Source organism: Lygodium microphyllum, chromosome 24 (assembly GCF_053477565.2).
Source record: "Lygodium microphyllum isolate KBCC chromosome 24, Lygodium_microphyllum_v1.1.10, whole genome shotgun sequence".
Lineage (NCBI taxonomy): Eukaryota > Viridiplantae > Streptophyta > Polypodiopsida > Schizaeales > Lygodiaceae > Lygodium > Lygodium microphyllum.
Window position 1 is genome coordinate 99,743,568 of NC_141158.1, and position 21,593 is coordinate 99,765,160.

At 38.8% G+C, this 21,593-nt stretch overlaps 1 protein-coding gene across 2 annotated transcripts in view; it reads left to right on the forward strand.

Moving 5' to 3' along the window:
* The first annotated feature begins 1,617 nt into the window (after positions 1–1,617).
* The window catches only part of AGD5 (ARF-GAP domain 5), a 31,908-nt gene continuing 11,932 nt past the window's right edge, over positions 1,618–21,593 (forward strand). Inside the window, exons 1-5 of one of the 2 annotated variants that reach the window (XR_015688482.1) lie at positions 1,618–1,979; positions 2,286–2,344; positions 6,500–6,590; positions 7,115–7,169; positions 7,312–7,420. Coding sequence is in view for 1 of the 2 variants with exons in the window: in XM_087666096.1 (XP_087522222.1) it covers positions 1,923–1,979; positions 2,286–2,344; positions 6,500–6,590; positions 7,115–7,169; positions 7,312–7,420 (371 nt within the window). In the remaining variant the exon portion in view is untranslated. The remainder of the gene's footprint in view (positions 1,980–2,285; positions 2,345–6,499; positions 6,591–7,114; positions 7,170–7,311; positions 7,421–21,593) is intronic. The other variant, XM_087666096.1, reaches the window with a different exon arrangement.

A 21,593-nucleotide genomic window follows, 5' to 3' on the forward strand; every position in this document is an offset into this window, starting at 1 on the left:
TTTTCAATAATGCTTTTTCATGTGAATGCCCAAAGAAAACTCATACTTTCACAAGTGTCCAAAACGTGTTTCACATGAAACTCATCTGAAGTGAACACCTCGAACCTTCATCATACATCCCATAAAGTTTATTTACAACACTCATCACATTTGAAACATTTTCAAAAGCGATCATAAGTGTGTGTCACATTGAAGTGGGTCACACAAATTTCGATTATAAACATCTCTCATTAAAGCATAAAGTAATCACAAACCTTTGAGATAAAACACACCACACAAATATGGATTCTATGCAAAGCAACACAACAAATATATAGGCAACAAGTAAACTTACCATAATCAAGTTAAAATATTTGTGACAAGCAAACATAACAACTTTTTCTTGTGAGGATACTCAATGGAAATGAAAACACTAGATTTAATATTATTACTTGCCTTAAGAATGTATTCTAGTAGCATTTTGGCATTGGCCATGCTAGGAAATGATGCATAGACTCAAGACAAGTGCATAAGATATATTTGGTATTGGCGTGGACTATTGGACTCTTTTAGCATGTTGCATCATAGTGGTTTTTGATATTTTCTGTAGTGGATTTTGCCTTTAATGGGACATAGCATTTTGTGGCTTGTGCTTTCAACAAACAATGACATGATCTCTAAGTTACATTGTTGAAGCATTGAGTCTCTTTGATTCATGACAAGAGATTCTAAACATGTTGATATTCAGTAGATGACTTATGTCTTGTTGGTGTTGTTGGTTTCTAGTGTATCTCTTGATCTATTTGATGTAATATTGGACAGTTCGGTCAGGAGGAAGGAGAGTGGGAAGGAGGAAAGTGGTTTATGGTCGACTCCCCAAGGGACTAGGGGTGGCAAGTAATTTGATGTGGAAGTAGGAGTGGGATGATCATTACAAGGGCATGTGAAGCTAGGCAACAAGGAGGCCAAAGGAAGGAGTGAAGGTAGGTTTTGGCTCTCCATGGGTTTTGAAATTTGGACTTCATAACATGTGAACAATGTTAGATTGTGGGCACTACATGATTGGTGTAACTCTCTACAGTATTCAATAGACAACATATATATGACATAATCAAAATTGGCACCATATGTGAGTTAATGATCCCCACAAGACACATGGGGGTCATCTACTCAATAGACCTTACATTTGAACAAGCAATCTTTTTGTCTATGGACACTTTGTTTTTTTTAGTACTCACCACCATGCAAACATTGTCATATTGCAAGGCAATCAAGAGCACATCAAACCTACACAACTAATAAGCAAAACTTACATAGGTACAACTGAGAGTACCCATTGAATTGGTATACCAATGCCAGGGAACAACACACACAAGCTCTTCCGTAAAGGCACCTCATTGAGCCTTTGGTAAAAGAAATTGATTACAGTGGTGACAACTCGTACGTAATGGCGTGTTTGGCACCTAACATCATGAGGATGACCAGACAAATCATATATGAAAGTCACTTATGAAATAAGTTTAAGGGTATGAAACTTTGAAAAGGTAATGGTAGTGTAAGAAAAGGAAAGGGAAGAGAGAGGAGACATTTGGGTGAAGTGTGACACATTTGTGAAGCCAATAAGCTCCCTTCTTTATGTGGGCAAGCAAGGCCTAAATCATTAAAGGGGATCAAAGAAAACATACTATGTTGTTCCTTTTTATTACAAAGTCCTTTCTGCTTGTATATCCCCCCCACCTTTCTTCACATTGACTTGCATTCGCCTCCTTTATCTGCCCAATAAAGTTTTCAGGCTCTTTTCTTTCTCCGCCATAGCCAGATCTCTGTAAGCGGGACTTCCTTGCCCGCGCGTGTTCAATCGGCTTCCGTCTATCCCTCGCAAATCTGAGTAAATTCGTCGTCCCGTCTTTGGATGATCATTCCCGCATCTGCGTGTCATCGGTATGGTGTCCAATGACAAGGCCTCCGTCACAAAGGAGCAAAATGCCAGGCATCGTGCGGTAGGTTCACCAGAGAACCCTGATTTTCTGCTGCCAGTCTCTCCGATGCCTGTTGTATGGAGCGTGGTTGATGATTGATCCACGAACGTTTCAGCCACGAAAGTTTCAGCCGTTGATATCCATTCTTGACATTGGATCCTTCACAAGGCACCAACGATAACTTTGTTTTGGCCATATAGCGAGAGTTTGATTTGCTTGGATCTTTATTGCATGCGTTAAACGGTCTTAAATGCTGTCCTCCAAACAAGAGGCTACGTTCTTACAAGCTTGCTTTGTTCGTTGATTTTAGCACTGGTGTATTTTCAGGTGCTGGAAGGTCTCATGAAGCTGCCAGACAATAGAGAGTGTGCGGATTGCAAAAGCAAGTATGTTCAATCTCCTTGTAGTTAGTTTTTACTGCAAGAAAACGTTGAAACCTACTTCATTCCTTTGTGGGAAGATAATCAATGGAAATTTTTCGGGATAGAAGAGAAACGCAGGATCTATAAGAATTATACGAAGGCGGGGATTCCTATGAGTGTGGGTTGCAATGTAAAAATTAACGTATCGTGTTATGCCCAGTGGTCACATTAATTTCAAACTTCTTCTCAGTAAAGCTTGATTATGAAGATCTGGTTTTGTCACTGGACTGGCAAGGCAACTAAAGCATTGATAAGTCTATGATTTGTTATGAGCTTATCTGACCTGGCTGATTATATTCAATGGCCTGGGATGATAGCACTTAGCAGAGTTAGTTTAAACTATCTTGGGGCTTTGGTGTTAACACAAGGCTACAAATGGGATGACCAAGCCTGACATTGAGGACTTATTCAAGTGCAAACGAGAGATTAGGAGCAAAAAATTAGGAGCATTGAAATGAAGGCTTGCATACTAGTGCTTATGTGCTTTTTACGTGAGAATGTTTCAACTTTCAGTTATCTTCATTTATGCTTTATATCTCAATGTGTGTCAGGAATGCCTTGCAAAGGATACATGCTTGAATGTCAATATATTATGAAGACACTTGAAATAGACTTGTTGTACTTACATACACTGATTGATTTGGTGTTGGTAGTTGAACTATGTGACTTTTCCAAGTAGGCATGAGCTCACTATTTAGCTTTGTCATTTGATTGCAATATGCAAAAATACTTCTAGAAAAGTACAATTGTCTAGTGTTGTATGCTTGGACTAATGTGAGGAGTGAGTTAATTGAGCAAGGTTTTTTATGATGGAGAAGTGTAATTATATTTAAAGAGGTTCATGGAAGTTTTCCAAAGACCAATCAATTCTTAAGGATCAATGATAAAGAACAACTTTGAATGTTTGAAGTTGGAATCAACCCTCTGCTTTATCTCTATTATAATCTATCCAAACATACCATTAACAAGGTAATGAATTCGCTACAACATGTTGAAGCTAAGGGAGATGGATGCTAAAGGAAAGGGACGCTTAAATGCCAAAAAGGAATCTTGTTTTTTAATAGGGATCAAATTACTTGGGACATATCACCATATAAGGGTGGGAACCTTGGGGGTGTAGGCCTAGATTACTTAAAACACAATTGCAATATATACCAAGGCGAGGAAGGATGTTAACAGAGATACCTAGCTTTCTGTAGCTTTTCTACTCATTGTTGAAACATTAACCTTGCTTTTTGTATTGGGAAGTCTAGAGTGTTTTGCACTTCTTCATTGGATTTCAAAGAAGCATTACTTGAAGGAGCATTTGAAGTCATTGTTTAGTAATGTAGTGGAAACTTGCATGTATATGGCATGTGCAAAAGTGAGGTTTTGAGTGTTATATCTAATATAACAAAGTTGGTCCTTAACGTGGTAGTTCTTGTGTATAAAGTTTTATTTGGACTATAGTATTGAATTGTTCCAAGTCGTAGTTTATCTTGTAGGGCTCCTATCTTGACATTGAATCATTGAGGGGTTCATAATATCTTAGATTGAAGCACAAATCTACCATTGAATGGTTTGACCTCTCATCCAAATGGTGTAATAGGAGGTTGAAGTATTAAGTTTTTGGTTTTGGGGGCTCTTCCATACTCTAATGAAGAAATAAATTGAATGGTTGCAAACAAGACATCAAAAAACATTGGGAGGTAGACCATTAGATCCATCTACTAGAACATCACTATCTTGGGTAGTTGACCTATAGAGGCACTTCGCACACTACATGGGTGCACACATGGCACCATGTGAGAGGACTATACTATCATTTTATGGAAAATTGTCATGACATGGAGTATATGGGATACCTTTTGCAAATTTTCAGATGGGAGATTTCAGTAGCTTTTACTCCAAAGTAACAAACTTCAAATTGTCTGTTGATAATGCAAGAAAACCATGTGATATATCTCTATTTAGAAGGTTGTGGGATGCTTAATATATCTATGTCATACTAGACTAGATCTACATTATGCAATACTATAGTTGAGTAGGCTCATGCGCACACAACATTCACGAGCAGCCAAATGTGTATCTTAGTCTTTCAAAGGCACTTAGACATTATGGATTTTTCTATCCTCAAGGGACTTATCCACATTTCCATGCTTTTACATATAGTGAGTTCGATGTTACGACACTAGATTGTCCACTAGGGGCAATTGTTTCATTCTTGGGACTTGTGCTCTTTTTGGCTTAGCAAGAAATAGAGATCTCCAGCCACTTCTAGCCATGAGGCTAAATACAAGGTGGTAGCACTTATGGCTACCTTGGAATGTATATGGCTATCATGGGCACTTTTTATCATCTTTTTGGGGAGGGGTTATTTTTCCCTTTGTGATGGCATTATTGTTTATTCAAAGAATGAGATAGAGCACAAAAAGCATTTGGCAATGGTTTTTCATGACACTGCAACCATAGGCCGGTCATACATGCCAGAAAAAGGTGATTTTTCTTGGAGGAGATTCACTTTCTCTGGCACATTGTTTCTAAGGATGGGGTGCATATGGATCTTCTAAGGTTGAGGCAATTTGCAATTGGCCAAATTTAAGAACATAGCATTATGTCTGTTGTTTTTTTGGACTATGTTCTTATTATCAAAGATTGCTGCACCTCATGCTTTGGTGAAGAAGGGAGTGCCATTTAGAGGAGGCTGTGGTGGCAACTTTGGATCAGCCATACATGTGTGTGCAAATCAGTTTGTAGCACTAGAGTTTACCTTACAGGGCAGCAAGATTGCACCTTAGCTCATCCCAATGTGAGCCTGAAATTTGCATGTCAGTTTGCTGCCTACAGGACCCCAATACAGGAATCCAAAATTTACATTGAAATTTATCCTCACTGCCACTTTGCTGTCTTGTTACTCATCTTCCCAACTATCTGATGCTCTAGAAGTTGAGTTTCATTTCTGCTTCAGCCTGGGATTGATTTGTTGTATTCGATTCAGTGTCTTTGGAGTCCATTCGTGCTTTGGAAACCAGTCTAGCGGCAGCCAGCAGCTGTTTGGATAGTGTTTGTGGGTTCAGCCTCATCAGTTAGTTCAAAGGCAAAATTGCTTTGTTATGTCTGTGGCAATAGCATGCTTGCTTTTTCTCTTTGAGATCCTATATCTCATTGCTCACAATTATTGGGCAAGGAGTGATTTATTTTGTACCTCATAGTTATGCCCTCTATTCTTTCCATTGTTCGAGTAATGGTCAATTTGGTTTGTTAGCATTTATGACATCATCCTCTAATTTCAGCATGGATAATGGACATCCATATTAAGCAAGTGAGTGTTTTTTTTGGGTTATCTGTTTTTATTGGAGTTGGTAAAGAGGTAGCATAACTCACAGGTATGACATCCACATTTGGATCAGGAGAGCAAAAGAGAAGTCTAGAGCTGGTTGAGGGGCCAAATTTACCAAATTCTTTGGAGGTAGACATGATTGATGGTCTATGGATTATGACTGGGTTAAAGAGTTTCCTCAACTAGAGCAATGTACTGCTATTGTAAAAATGCAAAGCACCGAGGTTCTTTGTATGGCTTGTGTCATGTCATTTGTGCAGGCTAGATCTACACAGGTTTAGATGGTCCCTGAAGGGGCCATAGTTCCTGCTGATTGTAGTATTTTGTTGTCTTGACCATATTGCAGATGAGGATTTGTTGGATTATAAAATCAAGATCTAAAGCAGGATAAGTGTTTTATAACTTGTTATAAATTTGGCTACGAGTCTCATGATCACAACAGCTTTTTAAATGTACATTCATGAGTATCTTTGGTCTAACTATCTCAAAGTGTTTGTGTAATGAATGGACAGCATTTTTCCATTCAACAGCAAGTTTTGCTAAGAGTGATGATTATTATGAATGGCTGTAAGCTCTCAGTTATGCATGAATGTGTAAAGGGAATCAATTGTTTCAAGCTTTTTTGAAGTGAACTGTTTCTGAATCAATCAATAAACATGTTTATGTCTTTTTCTTTTGTTGGTATACGTATATATTTGTATGTTTTGGGTATGAGCATGTGAAGATGGAGTCTGCAAGCTCTTGAAGGACTGCCTATGGAAAAACTGTGCTTAATAGAGTTTTGTTGTACTTTGTTGTAGGGGACCACGTTGGGCAAGTGTAAACTTGGGAATTTTTGTATGCATTCAATGCTCTGGAATTCACCGTAGCCTTGGGGTCCACATATCAAAGGTGCATCTCTATTCCCCTATCCCAGCTTCGGGCCTGCCTCTGCTTCTGTCCTTTTGCATGTTCTTTCTTCCTCAAATTTCTTTGTTTTTCTGTTTTGGATCTCTATCTTTTGTCAAGCACTATTTGGTGAAAGAAACACTGGCATGCATGAGTATAGCTAGTTTCTTTAGTACAACGACGACAGTTCAGATGATTAGTTACATCTATGAAATGTGATCATAGAGTAAGAAACATACATACATGCAAGGGCTATACTGAGTTCCTTACCTACATGCAAGGGCTATGCTGTTATGTTCAGAGTCTGGTATTTATCTTTAACTGTAAGCTGTACCTTGTTCTCAGGCCATGTCTAGGTATGCGCATAAGATGGAAGCCCTTGACAATCAGTTCTTTGAAATGCATTGGGAATTGTGAGAACTGCAGCTGCAGTTTTCTGCAGATTGATACAGAATTTCATGCATCAAACACTTTGTCATTTGTTTTATTTCTTGGTTATTGTTACTTAACTTGTTTCTTGTTGACAGGTTCGCTCAGCAACTTTGGATACATGGCTTCCAGAGCAGGTTGCCTTTATGCAAGGTTTCTTCTTTACTCGCACATATTGCTTTGTCATCTAAGCAGACATTTCATAAAAAAATGAGACTTCTGGTATCAAGCTTGTGGTGCATTTGAGGGTCATGTAGTGCATTTCTCATACTCCCACTTTATTTTGGATGTACAGGTATGGGAAATGGAAAGGCAAATGCATTTTGGGAGGCAGAGTTACCTAGTTCTTATAAGCGTCCTAGCGAAAATGATCGCGGAGGTCTAGAAGCGTTTATTCGGTCCAAGTAAGCATAATTAGGGATCTTAAGTTTTTTCCCAAAACAATGGGTGAAAGCTTATCTTTTTAATCTGCATAACTTCTATTCCTCACCAGGTTAGTATTTGAGATGGTTCTATGTTTCTTTTCAGAGGTATTCTGAAATTAAGAGAGTTGTGGGTGCCATGTTATGGAAATGGGAGAAAGCTCAAAATCCAAAAGTTTGATGTGCCTTGCCAGATGTTAGGATGCCTACTTTTCCTTTTTTACTTGTCGGGGGGGGGGGGGGGGGTTGGTGGGATGAAATTTGCTATGAAAACTGGTTTATTGGTGATACATCTATTGTAAAAGACTAACCCTTTTGCAAATCACCATATTGAGTGTAGTTGTAAAGAACAACAGAGAATAGAAAACTATGCACTAGAAAACAACCAGAAAAAGGAAAGAAGACAGGGAAAAGGACCCCATGCTAGAAGTGATGAATAGAACTCAAACGGCTGTGGTATGGCAATAATGCAGCAACCCTCACACAAAATTTGTTTCTACATAAATAAATTTGGTTCAGTATGTGCAGGACTTAAAAGGCACTTTGAGTTGTACTAGATTGTGTTTAATAATTGGTGGGGCATGGTTCCTCAAGGTGGATTGGTGACAATTTCAAGCCTTGGTGCATAGAGAGACAATGAGATGAAGTAGCTCTACTCAAATAACTCATGGATCCTCAAAGTACCCCTAATATGGATTGTATATGTTAACTAGGACATTGGTCAATTCTAGTGACTAGGGCTCATGAATCCTGGCCAACTTCATACAAAAAATCAGTCTCCACATGCATAATTTTGAGTTTTTATGCTATAGAAGGAACTTGGCTGTGATTTATATTCAAGTTATGCAAGATCATAAATATTAAATGATGGGTTTTGATCTTTCAAAGAATGTTAAATACAATCTCAACCCACTATTTATAAAAGCAGTCATTGATGGTAAAAGGAGCTAGAAACCATGATCAAATGGTATCTCTTTGTCTATTTTCGCACTCCTTAGGATCCTCTTATTATATATCCATACCACGAAGAAAGAGCTAAGAGTTTATGATGAGAGATTATGTATTTTCAACATTAACTTTTGAGATCTTCATTTGAATTTTGGATTCTTTGTGCATTAGTGTTGTGATGCTTTTGAAACTTGCAAGTGGTTTTCTGGACTTGTCTTCTAGACTTCTCCTACACCATTGCTTGTGCCATTACTAGCATACATGTATTTCTAATGGCTATCACTTCCTAGGACTTGGAAGAGAATATCAAGCCATATCGGTTTGAACTTGGATTGTGTCACTTGTGAAAAACATTCTAAGGGAAACAATTCTTTTTTTTTGCTCTCTTCTTTTCTTTGTTTGCCATATAGACTGGGCATTAGGTATTGCTATGATCAGTTGGCAAGACCATAAAATATTGCAAATGATAAGAACAACAACATGACAACTTTGAGCCTTTGACCACTTTTAACATAGTTGAAAAGGAGCAGATGGTAGAGATTATGAGCAATAGGAGATGAAATACATTTTTTAGAGCAAAGGTGAAAGAATGTAGTAGCGAAGACCACCGATAGACAGAATGTGGCAGATTTTTATAGGAACTTTTGGTTGTGATATATATATAGCTTTCCTGTAGGTTTTAGTGGTTGCAATATACTCAGCCTAAGTGGTAGATAAAGCCGTACATGGTTGTAAACGAGATATCCATGAGATTGCACCACTACTTCTTGCAAAATCGGTATCTATATAAACAAGAATAGATTCATCTTTCTTTTTGAAGCATATGTACATAGCTCTAGTGCCATCAAAGTATCTCATGATGCTCTTTACTATCTCCAAATCCCTTTTGCTAGGGTTTGCCATATACGTACTAACCACTCCCATTGCATAGGCGATGTCTAGACGTATAGTAACCATGGTGTACATTAGCACAAGAAACCTTGGTCATTTCATCCTTTTCCTCATCGAACCCCGGTATGTTTACCCTTCGGCAATGAAACTACGGCAATGAAACTAACTGCCAAGTAGCATTTTTTACCAAAGAATCCATCTTTGATTGCATAGTCTTCTTTCACTTATGACTATCTGTAACCGGTCTATGACTCATAAAGCGGTAGTTCCTTCAATTAACACTTGGTCTTTACACACACACACATAAGCAGAGATCTCACTTCCTCACTCAACACCAGATTGGCCCGATTGGCGCCCCTCCCAGTATTTCTTTATCAATTTAAAAAAAAGAAAAATTACATAAATGATAATGTCCCAAAACCTGTGAATAGTTGGTTTTCATCTCTTTTGAGTAAATCCCAGCTGCATAAGAACAGTACAATATGTCCAGATGAACATCCCTTTTAGGAAAGCATTTTTTGTGACCAAAACTCAATGATTCCTATGCAAAATTGTAGTCTGCAAATCTCTGAATTCACTATTCTTACTGTCTGGCATGTCCAGAATTTACTGTTCTTACTGTCTTGAATTCATTGTTCTTACTGTCCAGCATATCGAGAGTTCACTGTTCTTACTATCTAGCATGTGCAGAATTCACTGTTATTACTGTTCAGCATGTGACTAAAACTCAATGATTTGTGTAGAGAATTACAGTTTGCAGATCTTTGAATTCATTGTTCTTACTGTCCAACATGTCCTGCATTTTGTGTGACCAATACTCAATGATTCATGTGCAGAATTTTAGAGAAAACACAGAATTGTACCTTCGATGGAATCAGCCCATCATGCGAAGCATTTCCTCTGAGAATAGAGAGAGAGTTGATCAAAGGGAGCAAGCTCTACCTCCGTACTTGAGTCAGAGACGTAGAAGTACTCTCCATGGCTAATTTTCTTGCAGCAATTTGCCCTCAGCTCCTCAAAACTTCATTCTCCCATCTGCCCCTTATGCGTATTACGTTTTTTTTTAATACTCTGTCTCTCTCTCTTTTGGGAATTTGTGCCACATGGCATACATGTAACAATTTTCCCGTTTAAATCTTTTGGTCTAAAATTCTCCATGATCGGTGCAAAATTTGACCTCGGTATAGACCAGAGAATTAATCCTCGTGCAAAAATGAAGATAATGACACGAACAGATTCTGGGGTCCAAAAATAGTAACTCTCTAAATTTATGGATGGTGATCCCTGCATTCCTCAAGTTGTCCTGAGCAACTTTTATCATTGTGACCACATCAAAAAGTGTAATGTGGCTCAGTTATGATGACTTTTATTCCGTGAGCATTCTCACATGTGCATCTTTTGTCTTGGCTAGGCTCATTGTCCTGCACCATCTCTAGCAGCTAAGCAAACAGTCCCAAACCATTGGCATTCTATTCTTTAGTGCCCATTCAATATGGAACCAATCCTAAGGCTCAAACAAACCATTAGTCCAATTTGTCCCAATGGTTGCCTCTTCTGGCTATGCAAAGATCCTGGCTTATTCCAAGAGAACTTTGGGGGTAAGAAGCAACAACAACAAAAGAAAAGAAAAATAAAATATTTATATAAGTAAATTAGAAAAGCAACTGTAAAAAGTATCACCACCTGGTGACACTATCATCCCTAGTCTTAGCATCAATATAACAAGAAGGCTCACCACAATTCGTAACCATGACATAGTCTAGGCTCTAAAGACCAAGTGTATCTATTTGGTGGTTTAGAAACTCTTGTAAACCACCAAAAAATTGGCTAAACAAGAGCCTATGGTTGTCCTATCTATCTATCTTGTAAAACATGAGATTGTCCACTTGTCTGTGGCACCCCTACCTCTGCATTAGTTGACTATCCAAGCCTTGTATCATGTGGAACATGTTGCACATATTGCTCATGGGACAACTATCCATCCTGTTAGAACACTATCCTATGATTCTCAAGTGTCTTAATGGGCTGTCTATGCATCTTGTCGTCATTGAAAATGACATCATGGTTGTGTACTACCTTCTGAGTCTTAGGATCCCATCAACGAGAGCCCATTTCTCTTGACTCCCTATATCCAAGAAAGATATACTTCCTAGACTTAGGATCAAGCTTGTTCTGCTTATTCTTAGGTACATGCATAAATGCTTCACAGCCAAAGACATGAAAGTAATCATAACTAGTTCACTTTCCATATGTAAGTCCTTTGGAATTTTGCCATCCAATGGCTTTGTAGAAAACTTGTTGATTTGTTAGCAAATTTGTTAGTTCATGGCTGAGTCTGTGCATGTGGTACAACAAGCTGGGCATCAGAGATATTTTAGGCATTTTATTTGTCAGTATTTAATGGGATTTGACAGTCATATTTTATCGTATTTATTTGGCCTATATATTCTCAGGCTCCCTTCTCCATAGTCATTCATCACCCAACAGTTCTTGGGGAGAGGGAGCATGTGCCAGTGCCCCCATAGTCGGTGACTCACATTACTTCTGTATTGTCTCATATCTTGGTATATGGATTCCATTTCCCGAGCATACATCTGAGTTCTCATCTGTATTGTGTTCTCTCTTTTTTTTCTTGTCTTGTGTTCAGTAGTTTATTTCAGCACATGTTTATGCTTCCATTGCTACACCACTTCTGACATGATCAAGTGCACTGTTGTCTTTATAGCTTCAGCCCAAAACCCTTTAGTGAGATCAATATTAGAAAGCATACTAGAGATCCTTTCCTGTATGGTCTTGTTCATATTTTTAGCCACTCAATTTTGAGCAAAATTTTTAGGACGTATCAACTCTCTTTTGATGCTAGAGCTTCCACAAAAGTTCATAAAGGCATGTGAAATGTGTTTATCATGATCGTTAGTTCTTAAGTACTTGAGTTTTTTATTCAATTGATTCTCTACAAATGCCAAGACCGGTTAGAATGTATCTAACACATCACTCTTCCTACAAAGAGGGTAAGCCTAAACCTTCCTAGTAGCATCATTTATGAAAGTGACAAAAATATGAATCTCCACCCAATAAGATTGTAGGCATAGGACCACACAAATCACTATGAACAAAATCCAAGCACTTTGATCTTTTAGTACCATCACCTCTCTTATGAGACAAATTAGTTTGTTTATCAAAATACAATGCACATAAAAGCCAAGCTTAGAAAAGTTTAAACATGCAAGATAATTTAAAGGGCACAAAGCTTTCATTTCAGTAATTGACATGTGTCCCAAATGGCGATGCCATAAAGAAATTGATAGCTGTTTGGTTACTGCTACAATATGGTCTTTAATTCTCGGAGTATACAATACAAAGTACGATCATGTCATGCTCATGTAAATGGTGGGTAAATCTTTACAATAAATTGGATTTTGTAGAAGGTTTGTTAACATCTTTCAATAAGAGATTAATAATATTGGAACAATATTTATGATGATGCTGAAATTTTACTCTTTGTAAGCTATAAAATGAGAAATTGAAAATTTTATGGACTTAAAAAAGGGGGCTAGGGGTGTGTGGAAGAAACTTTGGAGATGGTTAGAGAATTTGATGTGCATGATAAAATCTTATGGAAGCAAGTTTTGCTAGTAAAAAAGAGGGGATCATTTGGCTTTTCAAGTGTGGCATCTAGGAAGACAGGTTGTAATCTTGAAAACATGGGAAGTTAGAAGTCTAGTTGCTTCTCAATAAATCTATTGATTGGTGCTCAATCCTAGTGGTCATATTTAGAGGTCTCTTATTAGATGCTTAATTCTTTGGAAAAGAATTAAGATTGTGAAGTCATAAAGCTTTTAGTCATAGGCTTTCAAGCTTGATACGAGTCCAATGCCCTAGTAAGGATTTAAATGCCTTTATTAGTTTGAGTGTGTTCTCGAGATTGTGTTACACCATTGAAACAAATACTAGCCAATTCAAAGTGAATATGAGAAGATTAATCATTTAAATGGGTTTATAAGTGCAACTCTTTGTGTGAACTTACAATCGTTGAACCAATATGGAGTCAATAATTCTTTTGATGTAAGTGTAAGTATTAAAGTCGATTATTCTTTGTTTAGTGTATATACTATCACATAAAGTAATTATGTATGCATAGATCTTAAACACATAAAGTAATTATGTATGCATAGATCTTGAACTTATAGGTAATTTTGTATGCTTGCAAATATATAAGCTCGAATCACACATGGTAAGATCTAATGTGCGGAGAAAATATGATGAACCTAGGCCTTCTAGTTTTGGAAACATTGTACCCTTGGAGCGAGAAGATGTTATCACGGAATGCAAATCAAGTTGCACTTGGTTCATAGAGAGTTGTAGTTGCTTCCATGACCTCAAAATCATTGCACAACAATGCATTCTACAAGTATTAGGTGCTACTCAAAACATTATCACGATCTAGCCATGAAAGTGAGTAGATACTTAGTAACCTCAACTTATTCATTTGAAGGGTCTAAATAGCTCTTAAAGCATCCTTTTTTCAAAATTTTGTGCTTGGATCAAGGATCATATCTTAGTTAGAAACCTTTTAACATTTACTTGCATTGATTCAAGAGCTTAAGGGTCTTAAATACCTCTAGGTGGACATACTCCTCAATATGAACTTAGATCATTATATATATGGCAAGGAAATTTGGAGTGTCACGGGGACGTGAAATTTTGAGATGCTCTAATCTTGCCAATAACATTTGATTAAGATATTATTCAAATATGCAAGGTTGTTTAGTATGTGTAATGCACATGGTAGTTATTTCATGGTAACAGGCCAAGGACCTTGAGGATGCAGTGGGTGTCAAAGGCAAAAGTTGTAATAAGTTATGTTTGATAGGTACTAGGTGGTACTCGATGTCAAATTTTGGCTTAGACCAATTTATTGGCTACTAATGTCGGTGGTGATATTAGAGACTAATGCGTCTAAGGGGTAATAATTGCTTAGGGATACTTGGAAGACAAATTGGCCTAGCCAATTGAATTATTAGTTGCTGAAATGATTTTTTTTGGAATATTAGGATAATTATTAAATTAATTTTTAGAATTAATATTCTGAAAATTAATGGGGGCTGGTGGAAGTCTATTCCAGCCATTGTGAGAGAGCATGAGGCTATTGGAGAGTAAAGAGAGATTGCTGATGTGATTTGCAGCCACCAAGGATTAGTCCTATAGTATGTGACAGTAGTTTGGAGCCCTCCAGGAGTAGGTGACAACAACCCAAGCTCCTTCTGGTATAGATGATAACATATAGGAGGGGGCAATAGTCTTTTTGGTGGTCCTAAGTTTTAGATGACAGCTTCCAGGAATTTGATGACCATTTTAATGATAAGCTGATGACAACAGCTAAAATGTTTGTATAATTGGCAAATTATCCTCAGTTCATGCACTTCGAATCCCTTAAAGGAGGGTAGTAAAGGCAAGAGGAGGAAATCGTCTTCAGGAGCTTTAGGACAGTAAGATGCACTGAAGGAAGAGCCGATATAGCTGCATGATATTTCAAATGTGGGTAGTGAGCATAAGCGAATGATGCTAGTGGAGCAATCGATGAGGCTTTAGTTGAGAAACATGAAAAATATCATGTATGGGGGTAGCAGAGGGTAGTTGAAGCCTATAAGCAAGATCTCCAACCCTTTGGAGCACTTAGTATGGAGCATAAAAGCAATGGGCTAATTTGTTGTGACCTTGAGTGATGCATAACGAGACTTGGGTACTTTTAGAAATACCCAATCTCCAACTTGGAACTCCACATGCCTTCTCTTATCATCCACATAAGACTTCATTAAGCCTTAGGCTCTTTGAATATTCTCTTGACATTGTTTTATAAGAGACTCCATGCGTACAAATTCATCTTTAGCTTGAGGATTACCATCATTATTAAAGAGCATTGAAGAGCAAGGTTTCAGAGTATTGGCTGATGCTTAAGGGGAAGGTAGCACTTCCACTTCACTAGTTGTGGGCAACTCTCATATATAGTGGATCTCAAATGTATTCAGTATGCATCTAAGGTATTGTGCTGACAGTATGTTTGCCATGAGGTCACTACTTAGTGTATTAGTCATTGTGAGATGTATGTAGATGAGTATGAGTTTCACTTGGGCACTGAAACTATACGTTCGTATTAGTTTATGATCAGTTTGGCATGAGTTTTTGCCTCAGTTTTGAGGTCAAATTTTGATTGGTTTCAGCTTACTTTTTGATTAGTTTGAGAACTATTTATGGTCACTTTTGGGATCAGTTTTGTATCAACTTTTGCATTAGTTACTGATCAGTTTTGTAATAAGTTTGTGATCAGTTCTTAAATAAAAAAGTGATCGGTTTATGATCAGTTGATACTTAGTTTTCAATGGTTTATAGCTGATTCCATGGACAGCAGCGTGTTAGTAAATGCCATTGATAGTTTCAGCCATGGTTTATGTTGAGAATATGCTTTACTATGGTTGTGGAGTCGGAATAGCTAAGAAACATGAGTTATGGATGCATCCAGTGGTTCTCCAGCAACAATTTTTGGACTAATTTTTAGTTTTATGTTATGTATATGCTGGCTAGAAATTTTCAGCAAGTTTGGGGAATATGGCATGGTTGGACAACAGTGGCCAATGTTGTGACTGTGATGCCTTATGAAAATTCTGGTGCAGTATGCTTTTCCTTTGGCATAATGTAGTGCAATCGAAGATGATTGCAGGGATTTCAAGGGGGAGATTTGTCAAGGGGATGCTAATTTTGAGATGCTTTAATCTTGTTGATAACATTTGACTAAGTTATCAATCAAATGTGCAAGGTTGTATAGCACATGTAATGCTCGTAGTAGTTATTTCATGGTAATAGGCCAAGGACCTTGAGGATGTAGTGGATGTTAAAGGCAAAAGTTGTAATAAGTTATGTCTAACAGGTACTAGGTAGTACTCGGTGTCATATTTGGGCTTAGACCAATTTATTGGCCACTAATGTCAATGGTGACATTAGAGACTAAGCATTAATTAATTAATTAATGCCAATCTAAGGGCTAATAATTGCTCAAGGATACTTGGAAGACAAATTGGCTTAGTCAATTTAATTATTGATTGGTAAAATTGATTTTTTGAGCACTAGAATAATTGTTAAATTAATTTTTAGAATTAATATTCTGAAAATTAATTTAGTAAGTTGAATAATGCTAGAAAATGAGATTAGAAGGCTATCACTTAGTATCTCAACATTTTCTAGCAATTTCAGCCATCAAAGGAAGAGATTTTAGTCAATCTTTGTTGTAAACCCTAATTTACAGCAGAAATTAGGGTTTTGACAGCGGCCTCGGGATGTGTGCTTAGAATTGAGGGCCTAGGACTTGAATTCCAACAGCTGAAATTGAGGAATTTTAGCAAGATTCAAGAGGCCAGACAACCAATATCAGATTTGGGACTGAAATTGTCTTTCAATGAGTAGGGTGAAGGCTAATCTCCAAGCAAATCAAGGGGCTTATTGGTTTGGAGGCTTGTTGGTCAATTTTGACAGCAAGAGGCAGTTGGATTAGCGGAGGAGGTCCATGGCTTACATCATGCAAAACAATAGAACTACCAAAAGGAAATTGCAGCCTAACATCTCCAATGCCCACAATGTCAAGAGACTTCATCACCAAGACGCACAGAACCAGATATGGTACGATAGGTATGAAACCAATCTCTACAGGGTGTCACATGAAAGGATGCTCCTGAATCCAAGAGCCAGCACTGCGCACACATAGAATGTATCTCAGAAGTCTGTAAGGCATCGTGTGAAGAAGTTGCAAGTGAAACCAGCCTTCCTTCTCGGATAGGGTGGTTTAACCTGATTAAGCACTTAATTACAGCAATCAGCAAATGAACATAAACTGAAATGCTCACTTTACCTTCATAAACTTGGACAGTGGACACCTTGTTGGCCCCAAAACTGGCGCCTCTTTCGGTATTTCTTTAATTTCAATTGCTAATGGAAATATTACAAGCCGAGATTTCACGATCTCCTTGGCTGATTCAAAAGCCCCTTGTTGTTCCAATAATCAGCAAAGCATTTGGGCAAATTGCCCCTTGATTTCCACCTAGGACTTGCTCTAATGGAGTCCCAACTAGTCAAATGCTGTCCCAAATTCACAATAGATGGGCTGGCATTTGAAATCCTCACAATTCTGCGAATTTCCGATGCTGATTTCAGTGTACAATGCCTTTGACTGATGGCACGGGTCCCAAGGTGGCTGCTAAACCCTAATTACTGCTGTAATTTAGGGCTTACAGCAGTAAACTCTCTGTTGTCCACCAAATTTGGCTGTACTATGCCACCAATGGCTGAGAATTACTGAGAATGCTTGAGCATAGACTGGAGGAGATGAGAGAATGCTGTAGAGAGAGAGAAAATCAGCTGAAATGTATCTTTTGATTCGTAGCTCTGATGACAAATCTGATGGCACTAACAGCTTCAAAAGGGGGGTAAAACTCTAGCTCGGCTGGGAGCCCTCCTCTTCTACCTGCTACCCCCTATCCTGTCGCGGCGCGCGATCAGTTGTCGTCGCCTCTTAGAGCCAAATCTGATCACCTCCTCTCCCTCCACCAAGCTCAGAATGGCTGCAATTCAGCTTTCACCACCCTCCAACAGCCTTCTCCCTAGTTGCATGGGAAAGTTTTGCCTAGTGGCACCCTTCCTAATGCATTTTCAGCCATTAAATTAATTTTTCAGAATTAATTAATTGTGAAAATTAATTTCAGCTCTTTTGACCCTGCCCAAAATTAAACTTGCCCATTTATAATGAAATTGGCTAGGCCATTTGCAACTTGGAGTGGTTCCCAACCTTTGTTGACTCTTAAACTAGCATTAATTAATGCTAGTCCCTAGTGTCACCATTGACACTTACTTGCCAAACAATTGTCCTAGGGTCCAAACTGGCACCAACTGACCACTAAAACCTAGTTGGCATAACTTAACATAACTTTTTCCTTTAACACCCACTGTATCCTCGGGGTCCTTGGCCCGTTTCCTATGAAATAACTGCCATGTGCATCACTTGTGCTAAACAACCTGGCACATTTGATTAATAACTTAATCAAATGTTACTAGCAAGATTAAAGCATCTCAAAATTTCACGTCCCTGTGACAGCAAGTATGTAATTATCATTTGAATCAGTGCCTGCATGACATTAACCTCTTTTATCTTCACACTGGACTTTGCAGGTACAATACTGCGCTCAGAAGACTTTTCATGCAGTTTTTCTTTTTCCTTTTCCTTGCACTTATTATCGGGCATTTTATGGCACTGCGGCCTAATATGTTTTGCTTTTCCACAATAATGACAGGTAAGATCAGACTTCCGTCCACGGGACTTACTGTGACCACATGACTTGGATTTGGACTTCTGAGAGTCCCTGCCCTTATGATCATTATCATGCCTGCCATGTCTGCTATCTCTAACGGTCAATGCATGTGAAGAGCGGGAAGCATCGTTGTTTCTCCTGTTGATTTCCTCAGTCAATAAAGCACTCTCAACATCTTTGGTTTTCAGTCCATCCAGCTTGTTCGTGCATATGGCAGTACAGAAGACATCCCATGATTCAGGCAAGGTGCCAAGCAGAAACAATGGGTGTAGGTTGTCTTTGAACTCAATACCCTGTGACAACAGACTCTTCATGATAGCATGAAACTGACTGAAATGAGATGAAAGGGAGGTCCCCTCCTCCATGTGAAGGTCCATTAACTGCTTCAGCCAATACATCTGTGACACAGGACTTTGCTGCGCATAGCGCTCCTGAATCTTCTCCCATAAATTCCATGCACTCTGATTTTCATCTTCAATAACATTATGATGGACCTCTTCTGAGAGTGACAAAATAATGGTAGACTTGGATAGCTCATCAACTTCCATCCAAACATCATCATCCATATCCTCAGATTTAACACCCTTGAAATGCAAGGGTCTAATCTGCAACTTTTGCACCAAAACCTGCCATATTTGGGACTTCCAATACCCATAGTTAGTACCATCCAACTTGGCAATGTTAAAGAGAGCTGTATCTTTCAGATGACCAGCCATACTGTCCCAAATCAAAGCAAAAAGGCAAAATTGCAGGTTGTTGTAATTAGCAGAAAATGCACTAAAACCATTGCTAAACCAAGCTAAAAGGGTGGATTTCACCAAGAGAAGCACCTGTCTACCAAATATGACCAAGGTAACATCAAATAGTAAGCATTACCCTCATAGAAGTGCTCAAAATTTGCAGATTTAAGCTTGTTGTAATAAATGACAGTAGTATGTAAAACTGTCCCAAAATGAAGCAATCACTGATACATATGTCACTGCAAATGCCAGATAGCAAGATACATCCAACAGTGAGTGTCCAGGGGCAAGAAGGTACCAAGAACTGTCAAACCAATCACCTGTCAGGCAAGAGACATCTCATAGGTCTAGAAGTCATGCATGTAATGGGTCTCGAGGTAAGAGAAGAGACCAAGCACAAGCACAACTGATAGAGCAAGAAACTCAATACATAACCATCCAAGATGCATACAAAACTGACAAACTTGTGACAGAGATAGGTGCTTGCCTCAATAGGTGTAACAAATCAGCCCACTACAAACAAACTCCAGACATAAAGCTTTCAAGAGAGCAAATGCATGTAATTGTCCCACAAGCTCAAGCTCATCTGTAAATAAGACTTGTGTACATCCGAATATACCAAGAGGCTCCCACTAGAAGTGAAGTCAGATGCAAAGAGATCAAGCAACGCTCTAATATATCAAATACATAGCATCAGACATGCCAAATCCCAATAAGGTACATCCGGAGCATAAATCCCAAGCTATCTCAGACCCGTAAAGCATAAGCTTGAAAGCATTCAAAGAGCATGTAGCTGACAACCAAATGGAATGCCCAATAGATCCAAAATGCTCACATATATGTGAAGATGAAGTTCCAAGTAACTGTTAAGCATGGGCAAATCAAGTGGCATCCATATCTGACCAAAGCATAAATGCAAGAGTTCTAAATGTCAAGCAGTGACAATAGGGATAGACCGGTCCAAAGCATGCCAACTGAAGCCAAATGCCAGTGAAGAACGACCAAGTCGGAGCCTAATCCAAGCTCAAAAGCATTCCGGAACCAAAAAGAAGCATTTGACTGTCAGAGTGTAGTGATGCGGAAGCGTAGGACAAAGACTGAGAGAGAGTGAACACAGAGAGAAGAGAGAGAGAGAGAAAAGGAGACAGTGTAAATGTAGAAAATCTGTGGCGTAGTATGTTGTATAAGAGTGCAGAAATACACAAGGGGGCAGAGGAAATATCTACGTATGTCTCCGACTTGATGACCTCGATCTCCATCAGCTCGAGCACAGTCTGTCTCAGCCAATAGATCTCAAGATCAGAATCTGAATAATGTACTAACAATGTGCTGGAGGACTGCTATATAAAGCAGAAATAAAAGGCATAAAATAAATAGGTCGATTGCATTAAATACAGCCGACTGCAATAAAATAATGCCAAAAAAACTGTCCGATTGCATTGCAGGCTGCCACGTGGCACCTGCGCAATCTGTTGACGTGGCATTGTACTCTGTCTGCTGCTGACGTGGCTCTATAATCTGTCTGCTGTACCAAACCCTAACTATGCAGAAACCCTAACATAGCCTGTCTAGGGGATGACTCAAATGCTAACACCCCCTCTCAGATCTTGGATGAGGTATCAGACTGAGGGATCTGGAATGTTGCCGAAGAAGAGCCTGGGAAAGCGCCTTCGTAAACAAATCTACAAGATTATCCTCTGTCTTGCAATACTCCACATTAATGGCATCTAGAAGCTTCTCCCGAATGAAGTGATACTGGATCTCAATGATTTTGTACCAAGGCAATGCAACTCTCATTGTCGCACTGCATAAGAGTAGGACGAGTTTGGGGGCAGCCAAGCTCCTTCAACAATCTCCGAAGCCACACAACCTCACATGTGGTGGAAGACGCAGCCCGATACTCCGCCTCAGTAGAAGAAAGGGCTACCATGGGCTGCTTCTTGCTACTCCAAGAGATAACACCTGGACCCAAGATAAAACAGTAGCTTGTAGTAGATCGTCAGTGGTCCACATCGCCAGCCCAATCCGAGTCACTTCAACTTGCAAGAACCAGATCGGAAGCATCTGTATCTGCGGGATAAGAAACCCCTAAGTCAGAGGTCTCCCTCAAATACCGAAGAATCCTCAGGGCAGCCTGCCAATGCACCTGTTTGGGTTCCGTCATGAACCCTGCCAAAAGACCCACAACAAAACAAAGATCAACACGAGTGTTGAGAAGCCAAA